The 23,221-nt window shown below is 33.8% G+C and overlaps 1 protein-coding gene across 1 annotated transcript in view; it reads right to left on the bottom strand.

Annotated features, from left to right (window-relative positions):
• Nucleotides 1-23,221, bottom strand: part of GALNT13 (polypeptide N-acetylgalactosaminyltransferase 13) — a 560,096-nt gene that overhangs the window by 325,467 nt on the left and 211,408 nt on the right. Inside the window, exon 4 of the mRNA XM_030327372.1 lies at nucleotides 310-478. Within this exon, the coding sequence (XP_030183232.1) occupies nucleotides 310-478 (169 nt within the window). The remainder of the gene's footprint in view (nucleotides 1-309; nucleotides 479-23,221) is intronic.

The raw sequence follows: 23,221 nt of genomic DNA, 5'->3' as shown, positions 1-23,221 counted from the left end.
AGACCTTTCTATACAGGCAACCACATAACCTATCAAAAATCCTGTTTACTCAGTATTTGGCAAGATAAAGCAAAACAAAAAAAGCATCTCATGAAGAGAAACCTGTTAGAGTTGTGTCTCCCACGATATCTTTGCAAGTAAAATATTCTGCTCTGCCAGAGAAGAAACTGGTTTATATTTCCCATCATATGCATGCACATTCATCCCCGCTACAGCACAGGTATTCAAAAACAGAGTTCTAGAAGTTCTAAGCTACTGTGAGATATGGAGGTTACTAAAAATACGATTTTACAACACATGTAAACTCACCCTTCTAATCTTACATCCGGTAGACTTCTGTTAAGGGCAATCAAATCACTGGCCATAAGGTTAAACTGATTGATTTTAAATAGTTCTTTCATTTTCTCCTGGTCATCTTTAGGAATCAGCACAGCCTTTCCCATTTCTCCTGGCCCTTCTTGGTTTCTCGAAATAACAGCTGTAAGACACACACAGGTACACACACACATACAAACACACAGATAATGAACTGAATAAATAAACTCATGTGTTAATTAGAGTCTGATGTCTATTATTTACACACTGGCTTAATAATACAATCATCAAGTCTTTATTGCTTACTTACAACCATATACTATACTAATGAAACAACATATTTTAATTCATTATCTCAGTGCTGCATGCTGTCTTTTAAATCTAGACATATAATAAGATCTGACTAATCATTAAGACTTGATAGTTAAGCAATACAAACCACCAAAATTTAAAACTTCTCTGTCATAGTTTTTAATATAAAATTATTAGAGAAGGGATGAACTTGGACACTAGGCAGACCAAACTAAACAAAATGAAAGAGAACTTTTGAAAATATACCACGATAAATTTATGTTCACATCCATTTCAATGGTCTGATATCTGACATATCTACTGCCACTACATCTTTATAAAAGCAAGCAACATTGATAATCCTTCATCCCAAATGCAATTTGATTTCTCTGTCAAAGCATTTTCAAAAAATAAGAGAACTTTCACAGTGGTGACATATAATTTCAAATGCCAAGTTAGATTAAGACACAATGTGCTCCATAACTGGAACTTCACAAGATACTGGGCTTGACTGTTTATGAAGAGAACTCAGGGGACATCTGGGAGCTCAGCAGGTTAATTGTCCGAATTCGGCTCAGGTCATGATCTCACGGTTTGTGAGTTCGAGCCCCCATGTTGGGCTCTGTGCTGACAGCTCGGAGACTGGAGCCTGCTTTGTGTTCTGCGTCTCCCTCTCTCTGTCCCTCCCCCATGTACACTCTGTCTCTTTATGTCTCTCAAAAATAAATCAATATTAAAAAGATCATTAAGAGAACTCAGGATCACACATACAGGCTAATGTTCTGGTCATATTTCGCAAGATATCACTACACTAATGTCCCTTCTTGCTCCAAAATGCATGCGTCAATGTGTGTGTGTGTGTGTGTGTGTGCACATGTACATGCATGTGTGTCTGTTTGCACACATATGTATGTATATAAATATGTAATAGAAAAAAGTTCCAGTCAATCCTAATATAACCTCAATTTACTTTTCATAAATGATGATAAATTAAGTTAAAATGAAAGGAAGGCTGATCTTGACTCTTCCAATATGTTGCCATATTATAGTTTCTAACACCTTAATCTTACTGAAATTAGTTCCCACATTACTTAAAAGGGCAAATATTTGGACCCAGACTATCTTAAAAATTATAAAAACTATAAAGGATATAAAGCCTATGAAAATAATTTGTAAATTTTGCCTTTCATAAAATATAATTCCAAAATAACAGAAGAGGTTTGAAATCCAGAACATAAAGAAACATTTGACTTGACATTCATAGATATAGAACATCAAGCTGGATATTATTAGTACTAATATACAGTTGGGCCACCTAGTTTAATATTCTCTTTGAAAGGTTATCCTGACTTTGGAATGTCATGAGTCAGCCTATAAAAGACACTAGGTATCTCCAAGGACCTTCAGATAGGGGTACCAAGAAGGTGATAAGCCTGGAAATCCTCTTATATACGGAAAAATAGTAACAACTGGGAAAATTTTAAATGAAAAAGATCTATGCTTCAACCTCAAACTATTTAAAAAGCTGTCATTTAAAGAAAGTTTATAAAAAGCCTCATTCACTTTATGAAGCAAAAATAGAAATGATGGCAGGAATTTTATGAGGAAGCACATTTTATTCAATTTAAGAAATAAAGTTCTGGGGCTCCTGGGTGGCTCAGTCGGTTAAGCGTCCTACTTCGGCTCAGGTCATGATCTCATGGTTCGTGAGTTCAAGCCCCACCTGCGCCAGGCTCTGTGCTGACAGCTCAGAGCCTGGAGCCTGCTTCAGATTCTGTGTCTCCCTCTCTCTCTGCCTCTCTCCTACTTGTGCTCTCTCTCTCTCCCTCTCTCTCTCTCTCAAAAATAAATAAAATGTAAAAAAAAATTTAAAGAAAAAAAAAAGAAATTTCTAACAGTAAAACTTTCTTTGGGACTTAGTAAGCTTATTATCCCTAAAATCAGATTAAGTTGGTGGAGTTGGTTTTCAGTGAATTTGTGGTCTTTGTGAGATGCTAGACTAGGATAAGTATTGAGGTACCTTCCATTTCTAGGATTTCTTAAGTATTGATTCCACAATACTTGTAATTCTCTCAGGAGTCCTTCTAATTTTCAGGTAAAGAACATAATCATAAATATTATTTTTTGATAATTTTTGACTTTTGGATACACTAAGGAATGATTTTAAAAGCATAAAATATATCAAAACTACAATAGAGAAAACAAAGTGCCCTATTATTTCACTTCCCTGACATAATCACTGTTAATATATTGGTTCATATCCTTTTCCTCTCTCTCTCTGTTGATATAAAGTAGCAAAATATATTACTGTGTCTTTTATTTTGTAATTTTTTTAACATTTATTTATTATTGAGAGACAGACACAGAGTATGAGCAGGGGAGGGGTAGAGAGAGGGGGAGACATAGAATCTGAAGTAGGCTCCAGGCTCTGAGCTGTCAGCACAGAGCCCGACACGGGGCTTGTACTCACAAACTGCAAGATCATGACCTGAGCCAAAGTCAGTCACTTAACCAACTGAGCCACCCAGGTGCCCCTATTACTGTGCCTTTTCACACACATGGAATAATACTATTAATACTAAAACTTGATTTTTTCGAAGTATTTTTTGCCTTTTGTTCCATGTAGATTGTTCTTCTTCTTCTTAGTGACTATGTTGTATTCCATTCAACCAATCTAAGTTTATTAGGTTGATGGATAATGGGGTTGTTTTTAGTTCTTTACCATTATCAGTGATGCTGCATATTTATAATAACATTGTCATCATTACAAGGAGTAAAAACATCTCTTAAGGTGTTATACACTTTGTTACACAGTTTATAGACATCATTTCATGTAATCCTCAAAGGACAGTGAAATCTAGACATGCTATGTAACTTGCCCAAGGTCACATATCTAGAAAGTAATGGAATGGTAATTTCAACTCAGGTCTGTCTGATTCGGGAGCCAAAGCTCAACACTCACTCAGCAAATACTTCTGTACATACATTGTTGTATGTTTGTGTTAGTATGCATGCATGGTACATTTATAAATAAAATTGCTGAGTCAAAGGATATGCAATATTTGGACTTAAACATGTATTTTCAAATTGACTTCCAAAAAAGTTTTTCCAGTTGGCACTCCCAGTTACAGAAAAATCAGAGCACTGCTTTCTCCATACTGTTGCCAGCACTGTGTAGTATCTATTGTCTTTTCCCCCAATATGATAGGCAAAATATTATATCTTAGTGTTGTTTCAATTTGCATTTCTTTAATAATTCACTGTTTTTGTAATAAAATGTGTATATTTAAATATCATTGTTGTCATCAGCTGTTAGATTATAGCTCATATACGGCCTATCATCTCTACTTTAGAGAAAGGGCATAAGATTCTCAAAAAAAAAAGTGTTTTTTTTTGTTAATTTTTCAATGTAATGCATTGAATACAATATAATACATTATTTTCTCTATCATAATATATATCCAAAGTCTTTGTGTTGTTTCTACCCCTAATACCTTTGGAATTCATTTCTGGCTTAAATATAACTAGGTGCCATTCTACCAGCAAGTTCCAGTTATTCAATTCTATAAGGTAAGGTAACTGACAAGAGAAGAATGAGCATGCACCATTTAAAATTGACTTTTTCTCATAAAAATGATGGCAGTTATGGGAAGAGAGAAGACTTTTTAAACAGTAACATGATATAAATAAATACACACATACACACATGATATTTTAAAAACAGAGTAGAGGGGCGCCAGGGTGGCTCAGTCGGTTTAGCATCCAACTTTGACTCAGGTCATGATCTCATGGCTCATGAGTTCGAGCCCCACATCAGGCTCTGTGTTGACAGCTCAGAGCTTGGAGCCTGCTTTGGATTCTGTGTCTTCCTCTCTCTCTGCCCCTCGCCTACTCATGCTCTCTCTCTCCAAAATAAATAAACATTAAAAAAATTAAAAATATATAAAAAAATAAAAACAGAGCAGAGAGCTCAAGGGAAATGCTGAGAAAAATAACATTAAAAGAATCGCTGTTCAAAATAATTTCGTTAAATAAAATTTTGAAAATTCTTCAGAAAATAAAAAAGTGATTTAAAAATTTGAGGTTAAGAATTTCTAGAAATTAAGAAAGCAATTTACAGTTCTTTTAAATGCCCTCTATGTACTCCAACAAAGGTTTATCCCATTGCAGAAAAATGTACCAGGGTCAACATAATGCTCCACGTGTAGGAAGCTAGCAGGGTTAACATTTATTCTATGTGGAAAAGACATGGCACTCAGATACATCTTAGGGCATGAAGATCAAGTTAAGACACACTAAAGTACTTGGGTTTTGCAGTTTATTCAAAGGTGTAGCCATTTGCTTGGCTTAGCACTCTGAGGATGACAGCTTTGTCAATGGTAGTTAGAGTAAGTGTGATCATGTTATGGAATTATCATCAATAAAAACAAAATTGTCATAAAGAGTATCCTTATACCTAAAACCAGTTAGCAAGCACATATAATCATTTTCCTTAATTATCCTCATTTTCTTAGCGGAGAATAGAAACAACTTAATGTGTATCGGGTTAAATGTCTCCTCCCTAAAGTTAAACATTTTTCTGTAATAGCCTCTAATGAATGCATAGTTGACATTTTATAAAATGTTTTTTTTTTTCTTTTCCACGAGCAGACCTACTGGTGTGTTTCACCTCATTTAAGCAAAAATAATGTTAAGTAATTACAATGTCGAACTAGCCTTTTTGGTTTTCTGGGTCTTACTTGGAAGAATGCATCTTGCTAGGAAAAAGAAAAACAATTTTTTCTTCAAATACTGTAAATAGGAAATGGAAAAGATTATGCGATTGAGTATGAGGCTGGTCTGCTGGTCTGCTTTAAAAAGCAACTCCTATTTTTCTTTTCTAACCTGTTAATCTTTCTCTTGTACATAGCTTAAAAAAAAAAGCTACCTACAACCTGACAATATCATGTTCCCCACAGCCAACCTTAAAAAAAAAAATCATTGAAGTATTTATTTGACTTTACTGCTCTAACAGGCAAACTTAATACAAAAGGCAACAAAATCTAAATTATGATTTCATGATTGTTAGTCTGAACATGAATGGAAATAACCCAATTCCAAAGCTGGTTTGGACTAGAAAAATAATATGTTGTGCTATAAGTTATTTTATTCCTAATTATATGGTGAAGTGATTAAAAGGTAATAATTAACATCATTCAAAATGACATTGTAAAGCTTGCAGAAATATAAAAGTAGAATCATTACATATATGTGTGTATATATGTGTGTATATATATATATATGCATCTTATTTTTTAACATAGTACATACTGCAAAGATTTCAAGGTGATTCACTTTAATCTTAGAATTTGTATTGATAAAGAGGATAACCAAAATATAAAAATATAAATATAAACAAACCAACTGATAAATTTACCGAAAGGAACACTATATATTAATCTCATTGTTGGTTAGGTACATTGTATTATGGATATTTTTTTTTTCAATTGTAGAAATGTCCCATTAACAATGAGCATTGTGTATTTGAAAAAAGAGAGATAAGACAATCTACATTTTTTCTAAAAAAAAATACCCAAGTAAGAAAATTTTTAAGTTGATTTTAGACTAATTACTTTATTCTGTTAAAGAACACAGTAATATATGATGTATATTGGTAAAAGCATAATATTGAACCAAAATCTAATGTTATTCCATGTTCCACACTCTCCAGGAAATTACTTCAAATTGTATTTCTATTCTCAAATTTACTCAATTTGTTAATTTTTGTATTTTTGCCTTTAAAAGCTTTCTTTTGGGGAACATTATAGTTATTCTCTCACTGTTATCACTACCAATTTGTCAACTGTACTCAATTTAAAACCGTGCTTTTTAGTCTCTCTCATCTTAGAATATTTATACTCCATTGCCAGTAAAGCATTTCCTCTAAGACAATGCTTTTTGTCTTGTCAATCATAAATGTTTTTGGGTGGAGTCAGAGAGCAGAATATCAAACCAGCACTGGGACCACAAACCATTTTGCCCTCCACTCAGGGTTCCCTGGGCCATGCTCTTGTGCCAATCTAAAGACCTTGCATTTGTCAAGGGTAATTCTTATTTAGGAACAAGGAACTTATATCTACTTACTTAGGCTCATTTCCATTAGAAATAATAAATTCATATTCTTCAAATATGAATATTATAGTATTGATATCATAACATATAGCTTAATATATATTAAACAACCAAATTCATTCTAATTAATGTATAAATTAATGGCAATTTACTTACTATCTCTTTGAAAAAGAATTACATACAACTTTTATAAATCTGACACATCTCACAGTAACATTTTATTTTTGTTTCTTATCCTAGCCATATGTGGTGTTCTGATTTGTGTCTGTTACATTTCAGTAACTAGATGTTTATGCAGCAAGAAAGTTGTAAAAAGCTACCTCTGACGGGATCAAGTCCAACAGACGGAACTACTGTGTTCTAGGAGGGCGCCTCTGTTAGATATTAATAAGGTAGTATTTTCACCAGCTAGCTAAATGAGAGATCATCTGCAGAACCAAGGGAACACTGATTCCAAATGTTCACTTATTTTTAAATTAAAAAAAAACAATAAAAGATAACAAAAGAAAGAAGAAAGATGATAGATATAGACAAAGACTAGAGTTAGAGACAGACAGAGGGAGGGAGGTGGGCACTATGTAAAAACAATGAAACCACTGCTTGGATGATTCACTTTAATCTATGCAGAAACATACTTCTATATTTAAAATAGAATCATTCATGCACACTAAAATTTATCATTCATTTGTCATTATCTTTATTATTTATGATTATTTTTATCATGTGAACCGCAATTGTGGGAATCTTTCTAAATAAGCATGTGAACCCATACATTTTCTATTGGCTGCAAAATATGCCATAGCTTGGCTATACAATGATTTATTTAACAGATACCTTTTCATTGAACATTTATGTTGTTTCTATAATTTCTATTATAAACCATGACTCAATTAATATTTTTCCCTAGGCATGCATCCTTATAGATCTGTCTGAAAATTTATTTTGAAAAGGTGGCAGGAATTTAATGAAGAAATTACATATTAACCATGCTATATAGGAATTATTCTTTTTATCGTCTCTTACTTTCCATATATACCTTTGGCCAGGAACTTCCTTCTGTATCTGATGACCAAAATAGTCCCTGTTCATCAGTTCAAACGTTAAGGAAAGATAATTGTTCTCTCCTCTATGATTGTATAGCACTTTTACTTTATTCCATTATCCTTTTATAAAACTACATTACCACTACTTGTTTATATGTTATGGCAGAGAGTCTAACTATTGAGCCCATTTTCTCTCCTGCCTGGACACACATTCCCCAGTCTCTCCTGCAGTTAAATGTGGTATTGTAACTGAGGATTGAAATGATATGAGTTAAGTCCAAGTGTAGTGTGTAAAAACTTCCCATGTGTGATTCTCCATGTTTTCTCTTTCACTATAGCAATTCTGGAAGCCAGAATGTATAAACAGCAGGGCCATCACAGGAAGGCAGTAACATGGGTATGTGAATCACCACTTGGAGGACCACCACTGACTTATCAGGTATATATGTTGCATAATTTATATTTAAAAAATCAACTCTATTTTGTAAAAATGTTGGGATTCTGGACCTATTTGATAGTGTTATTTTTATTAATGCATTTTGTTCTTTCCCTTTTATTTTATGAAGACTCATCAATGCATTCTGTTTCAACTCAATGTCTGGTACCTTTCATTCAATCAGTGAGTAATTTGAAAAAAGTAGAAAAAAATTTTGAGACAATCTAGTTATGTGGAAAGACTGATGAACAGAGTAATTAAAATACAGGTTTTCCCCATCTCAGAGATGCACAAAAGTTTCCATTATGGTATCTGAAAAATGTAAAACTTCTAGTTTATTTTTTATATTAAAATTTAGTCCTCACTAGTGTTTAGTATTTGGGTTGTATAATTTATACAATATAAATAAATTTCTATTCATTAGTACAAGCTCAAAAATTTCTGATAGTGGCACACAATTAAAATGTATAAAGCCTATGTCTTTAAGGGGTTTTAATTATATCACAAGTGAGATCCTACGCAGATAAAGAAACCACCATTTAAATAAAGTGAACGTTTGATTAATTTATTTTCAATCCCCAATGGTAACTTTTAATAATAGTTTGTATAACTATTACAAATGATTCTCAATAGTAACTCAATACAAAGACTGGTTGTTTAAATATCAGCAGCTCTGAGCCTTAAAATCAGGGACCAGAGGTGCCTGAGTGGTTCAGTCAGTTAAGAGACCAGCTCTTGATTTAGGATCAGGTCATGATCTTATGATTCATGTGATTGAACCCCATGTGGAGCTCTGTATTGGGCTCCGTGTTGAAGCAAGCAGCCTGCTTGGGATTCTCTCTCCCTCTCTTCTACCCCTCCCCTCCTCACTCGTGTGTGTGCTCCCTCTCTCTCTTCCAAAGTAAAATAAATAAACTTAAAAAAAATCATGGACCAGTTACTTTGCCTTTCTCATCCACAATTTCCTCTCCTATAGAATATTTAAATAACTTCACGGTGTTGTTCGAATTAATGCTATATGCCAATGCACATAGGTACTACAGTGGACGCCCTAGCATACCTTCCTATAATGTTCTATACAAGAAAATGAAGCAGAGCTTATAAATTATGACTCAAGAAGTCTTTTAAAAATATATATATCCTAAGGAAGGCTATATATTTCCAAAGTTTTACCTACATAGATGATTAAATTAATATTATGTGTTTGTACATGCAGGTGAAAATAAATCTATATTCTCTCTCTCTCTCTGTATATATGTACAGGTATATATGTATACACACACACCATAAATACTATAAACTGTGTTTTATACAAATAAAACTATGCAGTAATAAAAAATTTTCTGTGCAAAAATATTGAATGATATGAAAGATGTTCATATTATTTGAGAAGATGTTCATACTGTTCATATTAAACGAGAAATGAGGAGGGGAGCCTGGGTGGCTCATTTGGTTAAGTGTCCTACTCTTGATTTCAGCTCAAATCATGATCTCACCAGTTTGCCAGTTTGACCCCACATCTGGCTCTGTGCTCACAGTACAGAGCCTGCTTGATATTCTCTCTCTCTCTCTCTCTCTCTCTCTCCCTTTCCCTCTGACTCTTTCCTGCTTGTGCTCTCTCTGTCTCAAAACAAATAAATAAACTTGAAAAATGAGAAAAGAGGATCATGAAGCAATGCTACATAATAACTCATTTCTATAAAAAAGTTAAGTTGCATGATATATATGCACATGTCACCAGTGAAGATTAGCAGTGGTTCATCCCAGGAGCTTTTACATTATTTCTTTAGCATTATCTGTATTTTCTAAATCAGTTCATCACCTCATAAGGTGATTTCAGTCACATATGAATCACAAATCTGTCTTCAGTGAAGACAGACATAACTTGCTATGACATGACAGGTACAAAGGAAAGTCAGTAGATGCTGGGGGCATGAAAACAGAGGGATCCGTGTTGGGCAGAGTTCCTGAAGGAAGGAAAGTTTCTCAATGTAGATAAGATGGCATACAGGTAGAACATCGCCCATAAGGAATTATGTTTTCTTCTAGCAAGAAAGTTCTTCACAGGAAGTTTACTATGATTTATAGATAAGGAAAGCATTTAGTAGTTGAGCAAGGACAAGTAGCAATATTCTTGGTTTCTTTTTAGGAAGAAGCAAACTCCTATATTAGCATCAAATGTTTTACTTTTTTTTTTTTTCACAGTCATCCTTACAAAACATTGTACACATCTATTAAGCCAATTCTATTCTTACATACAGTAAGAAGTTGTTTGGCACATGTTAGTCATAAATGTTTCCTGGAAACAACTGGCCCAGCATTTAAAGTGTTCAGTGTTCACTAAGGTAATAAAATAATGGTGAAATATGAAATTATTTCCTTCTACATTAAGAATGAGCTTCCTCATTAAAAGTATTTAAAAGGCTCTCATCTTGCACTGGCTCTAGTAATAGCCTTAGTTTCAGCTTTAAGTAGGAAATCCTATCTTCCTACCTCTGCCTACAGTAACAACAACAACAACAAAAATTCTTTGGAAACAAAAGTATCAATTTGGGCTGTCGGCTGCTTTGGGTAGCCTTTGTAAAGGCACATTTTAAGTGGAACAATGATCATTGTAATTTATTTATTATTATTATTATTATTATTATTATTATTTTCTTTTAATTGAGAGAGAGTGAGAATGGGGTGAGGGCCAGAAGGGGAGAGAGAGAGAATCCTAAGCAGGCTCCATGCTGTGCATGCTCCATCCCACAACCTGGGATCATGACCTGAGCCAAAATCAAGAGTCAGATGTTCCACTGACTGAGCCACCCAGGTGACCTAACAATGGTCATTTTAAGAAGCCCCTGACATAGCTCAACATTCAGGATAAATTAAGATACACAGTGATAAGATACACAGTGATAAACTCTTGGCAGTTGATATACCATCACACATATGATTCATCAAATTTACAAAAATATACCTACTTTACCCACCCACCTCCTACCCAGCATGAAGGGAGAGATAGCTTGAAGTAGGGATCTACACTAACCTGTGAGCAGTAGCTGACAGGTTGGGCTGCTGGTTAAGAGATTTAAAGGAACCTGATTGGAAAGTTGATGACAAGAAGTTCTGGTAAAGTATATGAGTGGTCCCCATAAAAAGAGAACAGAATATTGATATTTCTGTACTATGTAATCTTCCAGCAAAGGCTTTCAATACAGAGGAGCCTCTCAATAATCAGACATACGAAATTATCTGTCCTGTAGCTGTCAGTGCCTGTTTTCACTTAATCCAAGTATTTTTTCAATGGAAAAGATACTTAATAGGCCAGGATAACAATAACACAAGGGAATACTATGCTGAGGTTTGACACCATGAACTTCTCACTACAGTTGATATGGTTATGGCCACCCAGCTAACCAATAGCAGAAGACAAGGCAAAGCCATTTATGTGGCACATTCCTGACTAACTGATATGAGGTTGATTCTACCAGACCCCTTACATCACTATGAGGAAAAATGTTGTTTTTTTTTTTTTTTTTTTTTTTTTTTTTTTTGTAGGAACAGACATATCTGGAATGTCTTCTCTGGTCACAGTTCTGTCAGCACCACAACTTGTAGGCATTTAAAATCCTTATTTTCATTGGATTTTGACATAATCTCACCTCAGACAAGGGGAAGTAATTTGTAACAAAAGAAATATGTCCATGGGCTCACCCAAAACCCATTGGTCTCACCAACTAGAAGCAGCTGACCTGATAGAATGGAATAATCTGCTAAAGACTGCTATAGCATCTTTTGAGAGACAAAATCTTGTGGATTTGGGATGATGTCTGACTGGATGTTATAGACCTTACACCAGTATCAAATGTATGATGTCATCTCTCCTACAGACAGAATGCACTAAAGAACTAAGAAAGAAAGTTAGAGTGGCCTCTTTCAGCAAATAACTACTTGAAAGGATATTTACTTTCTATCTCTATAACTTCAGGCTTTATAGGTAGAAAGAAGTGCACTAGTGTCCATGGAAGAAATGCTTCCACTAGACAACACAATTTCTGTTAAACTGGAAGTTGAGTATGCCCTCTGGCCATCATAAGATCCTCAAGCTGTTAAATTTATAGGCAGAGAATGGGACTACAATAATGGTTGAGGTGACTGATGTCATTTAACAATAGGAAATCAGATTGCTACCACACAATTGAGGCAAGAAAAACTATTTCTGGAACCTAGAGGTTTCTCTAGATTGCCTCACTTCTGTAATAGGCTGGATAACAGAATAATGAAGCAACCCAATCAAGGCAGAACTAATCAAAGGCTCATACCACAGGATCATATCACCAGGTAAAGAATACTACAGACTAGTCACTGACAGAGCTTAGAATTCAACTTGAATGAGTGTAGCTAAAAGAATATGTAATTGTTGGGGCACTAATGTGGCTCAGTGTTAAGTGTCCAACTCATGATTTCAAGATTTGTGAGTTCAAACCCCACATTGGGCTCTGCCCTGGCAACATGGAGCCAGCTTGGGATTCTCTCTTACCCTCTCTGTCCCTCCCTTGCTTGGGCTTTCTCTCTATCTCTCTAAAAATAAATAAACATTAAATAAATTTTAAAAAAAAGAATATATAATTGTCATTGAAGTTCTCATGAGTAGCTATGTAAATCATGAGACTATGGAAGCTATATTTGATGTCAATTAAAAATTTCTTGGGGCAGGGGCGCCTGGGTGGCGCAGTCGGTTAAGCGTCCGACTTCAGCCGGGTCACGATCTCGCGGTCCGTGAGTTCGAGCCCCGCGTCGGGCTCTGGGCTGATGGCTCAGAGCCTGGAGCCTGCTTCCGATTCTGTGTCTCCCTCTCTCTCTGCCCCTCCCCCGTTCATGCTCTGTCTCTCTCTGTCCCCCAAAGATAAATAAACGTTGAAAAAAAAATTTCTTGGGGCAACTGGGTGGCTCAGTTTGTTAAGCGTCCAACTCTTGATTGCACCTCAGGTCATGATCTCATCGTTCATTAGATAGAGCCCTGTGTTGGGTTTTATGTTGAAAGCATGGAGCCTGTTTGGGCTTCTCTCTCCACTTCTTTCTCTCTGCCCCTCCCTGTTCTCTCTCTCTCAAAATAAATAAATAAACATTAAAAAAAAAAGAATTTCTTTCCCTACTTTTTTTGTAGATTATCTTCTATAAAGAGCACTGAGGTTTGCTAACATTTTAGAATTTGTTTGGGAATATGACTAATCTGCCATCAAATCATGAGCATATGTTGGTGATGGGATTTATGTATCTCTTGCATTAGAGACACATATTTTTCATCTGGAAAAGAGAAGATGCTGAAAATAAAGACAAGTGGAATGCAGGAAATTTTCAATTTGTTCCCGCAGATCCATACTCCACTCTGTTTCTCAAACTAGGCCTGAGGAGGCTGACCTGTATGGACTACATCTGGCCAGTGGGAGGAACCGGTAAGAGTTTGGAGAGTAGCACAAAAATAGAGTCAAGGTATTTATTCCCTTGGTTCTTCCTTGGATAGTAGCCATCAGCTCTGTCTCCTAACCAAAGGCCACAGTCTCTGTAAAGTTGCCCTCTGCAAAGAGGTATTTTTTTATGAATTCCTATAATTCCTTTCTCCCTTTCCATTTAAGGTCTAGGAATAGTGATAAGATGACATAACCTCTGATTTCTAGCCCAGTATACAAACAACCATTCCTTGTTGCTTTATCTAAACTCTGTTGACTCCTTCATAAATGGTTCTTGTATTATACTTTCCATGGCTACTTGCTTGAAGTGTGCCATCTGTTTCCCACTGCTAAAAATTTTTGGAACGTTATGGGAGAGCTGTAGTGGATTTCCCACTTACATAATAAAGTTTACAGTTAAAGCACCCTAACAAGCACTTAACCCATCACTTTCTCTGGATTCAATTTTACTTTTCAATTTAGCTCTCTAATATGACTTCCTAAAGGTCTTCAACATTTTGGGGGGCTATATTCTTCAACCAATTAAAAGTATATGAGCATGTATCTGTAATATATTATGTTTATTTATTGATGATTAATATAGATATTAAAACAAACCAAAAATAGAAAATTTAAAGTAGGGTAAAAAATAAAGAGCAATTCTAATATTTTCTTTTCCCACCCAAAGGAAGTATCTTAGGCATCCTTGGGGTGCATTTGGTACATTTTGAAAACGCTGTCAATAAATTGATCATAACATGCATTTCTTCTTGTCTCAAGACATTTTACTCAAAAATTGCTGTTTGTTGACATGGTTGGTTGGTTGGCTGTTATGTAGATACTATTTCATTTTTGGGATTCACCACCTGATGCCAAGCATGGGGTTGACCTTCTTACTTGACTATACTTAATGGTACAATATCAAGAAAAAGAGAAAGTTAATGTATAGGATTTTTTAGGACAAAACTATAAATTAGATTCAAGTCATAGACCTGCTTTTCTGCCTTTCCTGATAATACCCTTGTCACATTTCATGGAACAAAGTATGTTAAGGTACTATATACATGTGTATATTCTGACGTGGTGTCGTAGGAAGGGTTGGGTTGGGCAGAATACAAAAACTGGAAAAGGAAGTTTAGAATGGTGTGGCACACAGAGTGGAATCATAAAAGTACAATTTGCTGTTTTATTCTAAATACTAACAGAATGTATTCTTTGAAGTCAGGTTAAATTACTGCCAGTTTCTATGGATACTAAAAACATCATGAAGTTAATGAAGGTTTTTAAGGTTTACATTTCTGAATGATCAGATGTAACCCTAAAAGAAAGCTTGCATATTTCATCAGTAAACTTATAAAAATGAAATTATGTCAGGTCTTCAATGTAGGCGACAAGTAATGGACCTAAATGGTTACTTGATTTTTAAATCAGATCGTCTTCAGAAGCTCCAGCAATAATTTCAAGCCATCAAAATAATTAATAAAATTTGCTACAAGGGGCACCATCATGTGAAATGTAATATTTTGATAATTATTTTTTCATAGAGAAAATTTCTACTGGAAGAAGAAAAAAGTCCAGTGTTCTACCCAAACTAAAAGCTAACCTCAGCCATCACATATCTAATCACTACCTGCCTCCTACTGCCACCCCTTATGTTTGTGTTTTGGGCATTCCAACATTTTATTGGCCATCTGTATAAACCAGCTGCTGATCTTTGCATTTATTCACAATTACAAATCTTATTGCTTAGTATTAACTTATACTAAGTTTTGAATTTTCTACTGCCTCTGGACATTTTCTGTTAGTTACTAATAAAAGCAACCAGGATATTAATATTGTACTATAATAAAGGATGGCTTTATGTAAGAGTCAAAAATGTTAAACAGAATGTCCTGGCTGAATAATGTAAATATGCCATTAAAGTTTCAGAAATCCATCATATACTACTTTTACCATTTTTAAAGTATCCAAATATTCCAGGAACTCAACCATTCAAAATACCCAAGACCTAAGTCAATACTCATTTTCATAAGTATTTGCTGTCTGTGCCAAAGAAATATGATAATTCTAAAATTTAAATTTTTTCATAAAAATCAAAATACTCAACCAACATGTTTTATGTTTACATGAACATAATCTTTCATAAAATTCATCAGAACTACATTAAATATTATCAAATATACCCTGGCTTTTATTATATAAACCTTGTATTTTTTAAAGGAAATTTTGGTTATATTACAAGGTCAAAAGCATATTGTAGATGTTTATTCACCTACACAAGCTACAGATTAAATTAGTGAACCAATATAAAATAACAGGCTGAGGATAAACAGTAACCTCCTCCTTCTTCTTTCTTTATAGTTTCTTCTTAAAATCCTTAACATTCTACCTGACTATATAATAAGTATACATATTGTAATATATATATATATGCTTATATGTATGGAAAAATTATATAAACATACAAATGCACACATACACACATATATGAATACATACAGATTTTTTTTTTATTTTTTTTTTATTTTTTTATTTTTTTTTTTTTAATTTTTTTTTTTCAACATTTATTTATTTTTGGGACAGAGAGAGACAGAGCATGAACCGGGGAGGGGCAGAGAGAGAGGGAGACACAGAATCGGAAACAGGCTCCAGGCTCTGAGCCATCAGCCCAGAGCCCGACGCGGGGCTCGAACTCACGGACCGCGAGATCGTGACCTGGCTGAAGTCGGACGCTTAACCGACTGCGCCACCCAGGCGCCCCGAATACATACAGATTTTTGTGGTAACATTTAAAATATCATTTTGATACTAGTTTTTTCTTTCATATTTGATTATTTCATCTTCACTTTTTCATAAATACATACAAAAGTATTTACTTTTCATCATATATGCATTGTTAATTTAAATCCTGTACTACTTAAAACTTATCATGATTAACATTTTTTGATGGAGATTATGCACTTGAACTTAATTTTCAAGGTAACTATGAAACTTTTGAGGAATTTTTCCCATAAACCTGTTTTAATCTGAAGAAAAAAGCAGTTTACTCTGGCATAACTGCCTGCCAATGTTCAGTAATAGATCCAGTTTTCTATAAGAATAAGTAGTTGTAGTCACTTGAAGAAACAGATTTAAAATCTCTTTATATTAGGGGTTTTGTCATCCAATAAATAATTCCATTGCAATTTATGGCTAATAGCTCTTTATTCATACTACTGGGAAGGGACAACTCATTTACTATCTATCATTACGTTGTTATATTTTCACAGTTATATTTACTCTCTTGCATCACTGAACTAATTTGAATTATTTCCTTTCTTATTTCATAGCACACAGAGGTAAAAAGACTCTAGTAATTTCAGAATGAGTTTTTTTTTTTTAAGTGCAGCTATAAGGTGAGTGTTCTTTTAGAAGTGGCCTTTAAGCTTGCTTATTGATCAAATTTTAGTTCATCTTCCATTGTAGCACAGAAAAAAAAAAAGACAAAGATTTCACTACCCCTTAGATATTATTTCCTTCCAGCTCTATTTATTCACTCTGGCTTCCTTTTTCTTATGTACTGTCCTATTTCATGAGCTCTCCAAAAAGAGACCAGTTGATGAAAAGACTGAATCTGGACAGATGCATGTCCATATTGACTTACATTCATCAAAACGCACATTCCTACATATCTTATAAAATTATAGACTCACAATATCTCAAAATTGGAAATTTAGGTTTTTTTGCCTGATTGCACAAAAAGTGTTCTGAATAGAGAATTGCTTAGAGACAGAGTACCTCTCTTTACATTAACTATTTACAAAATAAAGTCGAGTTTAGTGTAAATCAGTCTTGCAAATCATCCACGATCTTAACAAGTTTCTGATAATTTAAAGAGTAAGCATATGTGTTTCAGGAAAAATAGACTGTTGGGAGAATAGCAAAGTAGAGTAATGCAGTAAAGTTCCTTTTCATATTAAGTATCACATCAAACTAAACAGAATCACACAATAGTAGCAACTTGCCTATTAACTGACATAATTTGTTTATTCAGTGAAAAGAAATCAGGGATCCTCAGCTTGAGATGTGGAAGAAGGTACATTATCTCTCTTGTAACAAAGCATCTGAAACCATTATGTAAAGCCATTCTGCTCATATGAAAAGATGCTCCTAAGATTTTTAAAGCAAGCTATACATGGAGGTCCAAGGCAAAATTAAAAGTTTAATTTTCACTATAATTATTTAGGGAAACTCCATTCCTATTTGTTATCTGTTAATCACATGGACTAGCAAAAAGGAAGTGGGTAAAATGGAACCAAACTTTGTCAAATTTAACTGTGCAAGGTTCAATGTGATACACTCCTCAAAGAATACAACTCAGAAATTCTAGATCAATAAAAAAATTTTCATCTTAGAGTTCTTCCATTGCTTCTCATTTTCTCCTCAGCTAATGTAAATTATTGCCATCTTCTCTTTGTCCTGTCAGATGCCAATTCCTTCCTTATAAGGGCATTTTGTAGCTTTTTTTCCTACCTGAAGATTATCTAATTCATGAAGATTTTGTTTATCAAGTTGGGGACAGTATTCATGCAACAATTTCCAATTCTATTTTCATGTATATTACATGTTTAGTTATAATTGTTCAGATGTAATTGAATGTTTAACTTATAAAAGTGTTGGATATGATGTAATTGTCTCTTCAGGTTAATTTCAATTCAACAAGTGTTTATTGATTTCTTTATGCTAGGCTTTATTTGGGATACTTGGCATATATCAAAAGAGAAAAATATTCCTACCCTAGTGCTTCTTACATCTTTTAATATACATTCATCAGTTCTGCTTCAACCACCAACAATTTCCATTTCCTTCTATGTTATCTGTTCTTATTAGTACCACTAATAATAGGCACTGTTCTAAGTGTGTTATATATGTAAATTCATGTAATCTGCATAACAAATATATGGGGCGGGCACTATTTCTCATCATCCCAATTTTATGGAAGAGGAAACACAAAAATACAGAAAGCTTAAATAACTTCCATGCTTGCCCAGTTAACAGGTGAAGCCCTGATCAAACACAGGCAGTATAACCTCAGATTTTGTGCTATTTACCTATATGTACATGTATTTGTCCAAAATCTCTCCTGAAAGGTTTATGTACCATTTCTTTTAATGTGGTTACTTTAATTATCTGTTCAGTAGTAATCCAAAACTCAGTTCACAATCTCTGATCTAGCTGTAATTATGCTGTATATTTAAAGTCAATTTAAAGGCATCAAATTCTACTTAATAAGTCTCAGAGCACAGTAATCTGTTTCTTAACCAATTTAACTTAATTTCATGGTTACTGATTTAAAATTTTCCTCTTTAATACTGAACTGACCATTGTTCATGTTAATTCAGAATTCATATCTGTTAAAAATAATTAAATTTTCCCTACAAGTGAGGATATATTGTATTAAGAGAATAATGTATATATTTTACTAGTCCTTAATGCCATGACTTTTCTGGGCTGTGACAAAACATAGGCAGTCTACATTTCCAAATATTTTGTCCTGGAAAAAATGATTGTAATAATCATACAATTATTTCTGCAGGAAATATAAAGTACTTAGATAGTGACCTTATTTGCATATTGTTCATTGGACACAGACCTATAACAAACTACAAAAGAGGAAATTTTACTACATCAGGTTAAGTAAATCAATTTAATACATAATTGACAAAGATACCTGGTTCTTATTCTGGATCCATCGTTCCAGCCTGTAAGCATATTCCTCCTGCCTAGAAACCTGCAAATGGTGGATATGTCTTTTTTTTTTCTTTTTTATCACATCCATATAATTATTAGATATATAGCTTCCTTATTTTGCATATAAATGAGATTTCCCTCCTCTGGATGATTAAATATATCTTAAGATAATTAAGGGGTTTTAGTTATGCCCATCTTCAAGTAAAAGAGAGAGAGAAATAGAGAAGGAGATCCAGATATGTTACTAATTTTAAGGTTAATTCTTGGCCCTCAGTGTTAAGATATATTTTTCTTTTTTTTTTTAATTTTTTAACATTTATTCATTTTTCAGAGACAGAGAGAGACAGAGGAGACAGTGGAGGAGAGGCAGAGAGAGAGAAAGACACAGAATCCCAAGTAGGCTCCAGGCCCCGAGCTGTCAGCATAGAGCCCAATGTGGGGCTCGAACTCACAGACCCTAAGATTATGACCTGAGCCACAGTCGGATGTTCAACCGACTGAGCCACCTGGGCACCCGAAGATACATTTTTCAAAACTAACATCAGTGATGTATTATTTAAATATAATACACTCATTGCATGTGTGCAGTTCAATTTTTGACAAATGTATATACCCTTTAGCCACTATTCCAATCAAAACGCAAAGAATATCCATTATTCTCAACGTCCCCATGTTTGCTTCCAGTCACACAACTGCTCAGACTTGCTCATATGTCTTCTGTCACTACAGTGTAGATTTGTTTTTATAGCATTTGTGTAAATAAAATGATATAGTATGTAGCTCTTTGTGTCTGACTTCTTCCCTTAGCATATTAAGATTCATCTGTATTATTGAATACATCGGTAGTCATTTCTCTTGAGTAAACACCTAGAAATGAAATTGCTGGATTGTATGATGTATATTTTTAACTTTATAAGAAATTGCAAGGCTTCCTCTAAATCACATTCTTACCAGCTCCAGTTCCTCCACATCCTTGCTATTACTAGGTACTGTTATCCATTCTGATTTGGTCCTAAAAATGAGTAGGTAGTGACATCTCATTGTAGCTTTTTTTTGAGGGTAAAAATATTTTAATAGTTTTATTTTGATTTATACATTGTAAGTATTTAGACTAATGCTCTAGTGTCTATCTTTGTCATCTTGATCTGTCTGACCAATGTTCAGAGGTGAACTTATACTGAGGCACTGTAGGGGCATTAACAGACAATTCTCTTCAATCCCCTGTACTGTTCTAGAGAGGACTTTATAGAAATATGCCTTATGTCAACATGGCAGAAATTGTTTCTCTAGGCTGATATCATAGAGGTTATCCGAGGTATCTCTGTATGTCAGTTAGTCATGGTCCCATTTCTAATTGTTTCGATCTCAGAAGTTTCTGTGAATGTCCGTTCTATTTCCCATGGTCCTTACTTATAACAAGAGATCTTTCTTGCAGAGATATATCAATATACTGATATGCATTTCTTTTCTGATATACTTGCTTTCTTTATGTAGGTCCAAGTTTTTGACATGTTATCCCACTCCTTTAAAAGAATTTCTTTCAAATTTCTTAGGATACATGTCTGCAAGCAATAAATTTCCTCAATTACTGTTTGGGAAATGTTTCTTTCTCTTCCATTATTGAATGACAATTTCTTTCAATATAGAATTCTACATTGAGAGTGGTTTGTTTGTTTTGTTTTTTGTTTTTTGTTTTTTTTTTTTTTTAATACTCTATTTGACTCCACTCTCTCCTTGTTTGCGTGGTTTCTGATGAGCAGCTGGCTCTAATTATGGTCATTCCTCTGTAGATAAGGTTACCCCATTCTGGCTGCCTTCAAGATTATTATTTGTCTTCAGTTTTCTGCAATTTCAATATGAAATTCCTACATCTGTGTTTTTGATATTTATCTTATTTGTGTTTTCTGAACTTCTGGGATCTGTGATTTGAGGAAATAAATCATATGCCTTCAAATATTTCATCTACTCATTTTCTCTTCTCCTTCTGTTATTCCAATTACATAAATGTTGTGCTTTTTACTTTGTCTCATAGTCTTGGGTGTTGTTTTGTTTTGTTTCCCTTCTCCAATCTTTTTTCTCTTTGCATTTCAGTTTGGGTAATTTCTGCTACCTTATGTTCAAGTTTGCTGTTTCTTTCCTTGGTTAAGTCTGCTGTGAGTACACTGAATGCATTCTTCATTTCTATTACTATGTTTTTAATATGTAATATTTATTTTGAATTTTTTCTCATAGTTTCCATATCTCTACTGACATTATCAGTCTGGTGGTGCATGTTACCTTTTCCATTAGATTCTATAATGTATTATCTTAATTATTTTAAATTCCACATCTGATACTTTCAACATCTGAACCATATCTGAATCGGGTTCTGATGATGACTTTGTTGCTTCAGATTATGTTTTATATTGCTTTTTGGCAAGGCTTATAATTTTTTTCCTGAAGGCAAATTTGTATATGACAATAGATACTGAGGTATAGAAGTCTTTACTGTAAGAATTTATGAGAATCTGGCTAAGAGTTGGTTTATTTGATGTTTACTCTATTCTATTAAAGTTATATATATATTAATGTAACTTAGACGTAATGAAATTTATCCTTGTTAAGATTATTTTTGACAAATGTTGACAGCATATAATTACCACCAAATCAAAATATAGACTACTTCCTGATCAATAAGTTTGATTGTGCTCATTTGCAGGCAATCAGCTCTTCACATTTCCAGCCCCTGATAGTCATTGTAACTGTCTTATGTTCCTATAATTTTTTTTTCTTTCCTAGAATTTCAAATTAATAGAATCTCACATCATTCAGGTTTCTGTGTTTTTTGTGTGTCTTTCTTCTTTCACTTAATGTGATGTTTTGAGATTCAGCCATGTTCTTCTGTGCATCAATTTGTTCCCTTTTTATTAAGTAGTATTTCTCAGTAAATATGTACCCAAATTCGTTTAATCTATTCACCAGTAAATGGAAATTTGCTTCCAGTTGTTGCATGCTACAAATAGAGCAGCTGTAAACATTTGTGCAGAGATCTTTGTGTGGATATATATATAATCTATAATCTTTGTGTGGAGATATATATATATATATATGTATATATATATATATATATCATTAAACATTAAAGAATTAGATTGGTGAAGCATAAGGTAAATATATGACTGAATTCATAAAAAACTACCAAACTGTTTTCCAAAGTGTTTGTATCTTTTCCATCTCTACAACAATTAATAAGATTTCTAGTTGCTTTTCATTTTAGCCAGAGCTTGGTATTTTCAGTCTTTAGGCTTTAGCCATCCTAGTAGATGTATGTTCTTCTTTTGGATTTAATTTGCATTTCCTTAATGCTATAACATTGAGCATCTGTTTATATGCATATCTGTTATCACATTATCTTCTTTGGTGAAGTGTCTAGAAAATTTTTTGCCCATTTGTTTTATTTGGGTAGTTTATTATCTCATTATGATTATAAGAGTTCTTTATACATTCTGGATAAAATCTATTATAAGCTATATGTTTTGCAAATGTTTTCTGCCACTTTGTGGCATTTTCTTCTTTTGAAAAACAGAACTTAAAATTTTTATGAAGCCCAACTTATCACTGTCTTTTTCCTTTTATGATTTGCTCATTTGTGTCCTGCCTGATCGATACTTACCTACCCTATGACACTGAAATTTCTCCTATATTTTCTTCTATATGGATAGTCAATTGTTTAGCACCACTTGTTGAAAAGACAATTCTACCTCTACTATATTACCTTGCCAAGGTTGCTTAAAAATCAATTGACCAATAATTGTCTAAAACAATAACAGTAATAGCGTACTGGGCTATATAGCATATAGACAAGTGAAATGAGTGAA

This window comes from Lynx canadensis, chromosome C1 (assembly GCF_007474595.2).
Source record: "Lynx canadensis isolate LIC74 chromosome C1, mLynCan4.pri.v2, whole genome shotgun sequence".
NCBI lineage: Eukaryota > Metazoa > Chordata > Mammalia > Carnivora > Felidae > Lynx > Lynx canadensis.
This window is presented reverse-complemented; position numbering and strand designations above follow the sequence as displayed.